The following is a 4,428-nucleotide window of genomic DNA, read 5'->3' as shown; positions in this document are numbered from 1 at the left end:
ATCTTCTTCTCCCTAATGTTTGCAATACTAAAAATGACATTTTTTTGGTTCTTTGTGTAATGGACTTTGATGAACCTTAAAACACAAAGGTTTAGGCGAGGGCTTCAACATTCAGATTTCTACAGTATATGCTTACACAGATTTTCTCTGTAAAAGGTGTATTTATGTGGTATATTGATACAGAAATGCATGCATATATACCCATTCTCTCTTGTTATAAAAGTGTATCAATATAGTACAAAAGAGTAATTGGGTATAGGGACTGCATGTGCTTGCATAAAATTTTCTTTCTTTTTTTTAAAAATTATATCAATGTAGTATAAAAGTGCATCAATATGGTATAAAAGTGTATCAATTGAGTATAGAGGCTGCATGTGCCCAATTGGGCCAAATGGCTAAAATGAGGAATTAAAAATAGCCGACTGACAACAGTTGTCCACCTTTTCAAATTGTGACCATTTTTCTTTAAAATGGCCATCCCATGTCCTTTTCCCAATAATTTTTAAATCTGACTACGTTTTGAAAGGTCCACCTGAAATGGGCTATTTGTGCAATGAAGTGGAATTTGGGCCAATTGATAGAAAAAAGGTCAAATTAAAACCATGGGGCTTATGGGCCGAAAAGACTAGCTAGCCCAAGAGGGTCCTTTTATATTTACTTGGTCTCACTGGAAACCCTAATTCATTTAGGCGAGCGAGCAGCTGGGAGGGAGAATAGCGACTCAATGGGTATGTTCCTTCATCCACTCTTCTCTGTATTACACTCCTTCATGAATTCATTCATGTCCATAATCTAATTGAATGCCAATCTTTTTTTACGTTTACCCTAGTTTTTCGGAACAGTGAATCACTACATATATTGTTTTTTGTTAATATAATTTGACATATATATGTGTGTTGCGAGGAAAAAACAGATAGTGATAGAATTGAAGAATAAGATAGTTGGAGATTAGTAATGATAGTAGTGCTAAGGGAATCTAGGGCTACGCGCTTAAACATACGTGGCTGTAGGTGTCGGTCCAGGATTTTCCTTCCTTCACCCGCATTTTGCTCAAAGTGTTGAAGCAAGATATTTATATCCTAATAACTGATCGTCATGGGAAAATGACATCTTTTTGTTATTCTAATGGACTATGAATCATGTTTCAGTTTGAGATTTTAATTTTTACTGAACAAGCTGCATTTCCCGACATGATTTTCCTTTGATACAAAGGTAATTTATTGCAAATATATCAGTCACGAGATGGCAATGTGTTGCTCATTACAATTGTTCTTATATTTTTGAGTCCGTTTTGGTTAATTTTTGGTGCTTTTAAGCTATAAAATAATTTTTAAGCAGTTTTATAGCAACAACGTGTCCAGTGTTAATCCCACAAGTGGGATCTGGGTGGAAGTGGACGCAAACCTTGCCTCTTCCTTAAAATGTAAGGTAGTCTGTTTCTGGTAGACTTTAAGAAGTTTTATTGTTTGGGTGGGTGAAATAAAGTGTGTTCTAAGCACTTGTTTTAAAGCCATCCAGACAGGCCCTTAATCTAAAAGCTGGATAGCTTGGAAGTTCAAGATGCGGGAAGTTCAGTTTAGATGGTTGAGGAGGGGCACGGATGGCCCAGTTCGTAGGTGTGAGAGGCTAGCTTTGGATGGATTTAGGTGGCGTAAGGGTAGGTCGAAGAAATACTGGAGAGAGGTGATTAGACGTGCCATGGAGCAGTTGCAACTTATTGAGGACATGGCCCTAGACAGGAAGGTATGGAGGACGCTAATTAGGTTAGATGGGTAGTGCATGTGGGTGGGTGGTAGTTAGTAGTTAGGAGAGCTTTGGGGTAGCCGGGCCGGCAATTTTAGGGCTATTTCTGTTATTCCATCTGGGTGGTAGTCAGTAGTTTGGTTTGTTCGTGTAGGGGTATTACTTTGTGGTGTCTTATTTCTGTTATTCCATCTGGTTTCATGCTTTTTATTACGAATTTGTTTACTATTCTTTGTCTTGAGCCGGGGTCTATCGGAAACAACCTTTCTACTTCTCCGGAGGTAGTGGTATGGACTATGTACATTTTACCCTCCCCAGACCTCACTATGCATAGTGAATACATTGGGTTTTTTGTTGTTGTTGTTGTATATTGTTGGAATATCTGGTGATCTTTTCTTATTTGTGGAAATGTAGGTGCCTACACTTATGTGTCGGAGCTATGGAGGAAGAAGCAGTCAGATGTGATGAGGTTCTTGCAAAGGGTGAGGTGTTGGGAGTACCGCCAGCTCCCATCTATTGTCCGTGTCACTAGGCCTACCCGTCCTGACAAGGCACGCCGCCTGGGCTACAAGGCCAAACAGGTAAATTTCTGAGGTGTCTAGTATTTACTCGGCAATGTGACTTGATGGCAGATCACAGTTATTTGTATGTATTGTCAGTATTGTCTATGAAATAGCCAGTTTGGATATTTAGTGGAATTGAAGTTTCATTAATGCTCCTGCTTAATATTATTTATTCACTATGAGTTTAGTCTACTTGTATTTGTTTCACTGTTGATCTTATTTTATTTCTCGGTTATGTTCAAACCTTACATATGTGATTACTAAGATGCTTGTGAAGGCTACGTAACCGTGTCATTATTCATTCTTTATGTGCAGTTTGTAGGTGCAAAGAATTGAAACTCACATACATAGTGTCTAATTTCTTATACCCTTTCCAGGAACAGTACTAATGCAGAAGTCTTTCTTTTAATCATGTTAAATGCTGCACTTGCTCCTTTTCCACGGTATGGACTATGTTTGAGGTGTTAGTAAGAACATTATGTTTTCAGGGCTATGTGGTCTACCGTGTTCGTGTGAAACGTGGTGGAAGGAAGAGACCAGTTTCCAAGGGTATTGTGTATGGTAAACCAACCAATCAGGGAGTCACCCAATTGAAATTCCAGCGCAGCAAGAGATCTGTCGCCGAGGAGCGTGCTGGTAGGAAATTGGGTGGTCTTAGAGTCCTCAACTCTTACTGGATTAACGAGGTATGTTTTCAAACTTTTTTGCATATTTCTTGTACTTGCTAGTGCTTTTTTATATTCTGACACGCTAGAGTGCAAAGTCATTTGCATTTGTTCGAGACAGAGAACTGCATTTCACTGTAACCGGGGATAGTCTCTCACTACAGATTTTTAAGGTTGATGACTTAATTTGTAATATGATTTGCAAGGTGGTTCAGTTTATTTTCTGAATATGCAAACACCACACTGTAAATGGTTCTATTTTCTGTACAGTGTTACTTTTTCTTTTTTTCGTGTCCACTTAGGCTCTTTAATGTAGTACATGCTTTAATAACGGGTATAACAGTATTAATTATAACCTTTACCCTCTGTAATGCAGGATTCAACCTACAAATACTATGAGGTTATATTGGTTGACCAAGCCCATGCTGCTATTCGCAACGATCCAAGAATCAACTGGATCTGCAATCCAGTGCATAAGCACCGAGAATTACGTGGTCTCACTTCAGCTGGTAAGAAGTACAGAGGACTCCGAGGCAGGGGACATCTGCACCACAAAGCTCGCCCCTCAAGAAGGGCAACGTGGAAAAGGAACCAGACTCTGTCTCTCAGGCGTTATCGTTGATCTGCTTGATCTTTTTGAAAGATTGTCTCTTGCTTAGTTTTTTTCACTATCTGGATTTAGTAACTTTACATTTTGGAACAATTAAATTTGTATTGAAGTATCTGTTTTCTTGCGGAGATGGGAATGGATAAAGAAGAGTCTATTATCTGGTATGACAGGCGGTGCAGAGCTAAAGAGTGAGATTTAGTTTTAAAGTGCCTCTTGATTTGCCTTGATAGACAAATCAACAATGTTTTGGAATGAAATGTGCTCTATAGTCCTTTTTTTCTCATGTCCTTTGTTTTTTGCATTATCTGGTTTTAGCCCCTTTATGTTGAGACATTCAGCTGTTTACAATTTTGAATAACTAGTTTTGTTTTGAAGTATCCGCATTCTTGCAGAGATGAGACTTGCTTTGCAAGCCCCAATGGATTCTAGTAATTTTTGTATTGAAGTATTTATTTTCTTTCTGAGATATAATTGCATGCCTAATCAATCTATAGGTGTAAGTAAATTAAGGTTCAGCATCTTAGCTGAATATATTGATGCGAAGTCTGTTTAATATAAAAAGTTGTGTGGTGAATGATACTGTGTAAAAGATCATTTCTAGGTTTCGTAGTCTCCAGCTACCTAATCTTGATTTCAGACCTAACAATTTGCTGTGCGTATTGAAATAAATGAAGAATCGAACTCCTGCATCATGATATTTACAATTTTATTCACTATAAAGATATAAGGTATGGGATTGTTTGATTTTTAATGAAAAATTAGCAACGTAATTGATTTTTTATTCCAATTGAATTTTAATCGAAAAATTGAAATATATTATTTTGACCTGTGACTATACCATTTTGAC

At 37.7% G+C, this 4,428-nt stretch overlaps 1 protein-coding gene across 1 annotated transcript; it reads left to right on the top strand.

The window, feature by feature from the left end:
* The first annotated feature begins 619 nt into the window (after positions 1-619).
* Positions 620-3,864, top strand: LOC107879735 (60S ribosomal protein L15). Its single transcript, XM_016726686.2, has 4 exons — positions 620-728; positions 2,158-2,324; positions 2,795-2,992; positions 3,348-3,864. Exons 1-4 carry the CDS (start codon positions 725-727, stop codon positions 3,591-3,593), a joined length of 615 nt encoding a protein of 204 aa, XP_016582172.1. The 5' UTR covers positions 620-724; the 3' UTR covers positions 3,594-3,864.
* Positions 3,865-4,428: the final 564 nt, after the last annotated feature.

The sequence above is a fragment of the Capsicum annuum genome, chromosome 1 (assembly GCF_002878395.1).
Source record: "Capsicum annuum cultivar UCD-10X-F1 chromosome 1, UCD10Xv1.1, whole genome shotgun sequence".
NCBI classification, from domain to species: Eukaryota; Viridiplantae; Streptophyta; class Magnoliopsida; order Solanales; family Solanaceae; genus Capsicum; species Capsicum annuum.
Note: the sequence above shows the minus strand (reverse complement) of the source record. Positions and strands in the feature narration are given on the sequence as shown.

Excerpts from the sequence above, each read along its gene's own strand:
- LOC107879735 (XM_016726686.2), top strand. Across the intron at positions 2,325-2,794 it reads TGGGCTACAAGGCCAAACAG|GGCTATGTGGTCTACCGTGT; the intron begins GTAAATTTCTGA and ends TTATGTTTTCAG. Across the intron at positions 2,993-3,347 it reads ACTCTTACTGGATTAACGAG|GATTCAACCTACAAATACTA; the intron begins GTATGTTTTCAA and ends TCTGTAATGCAG.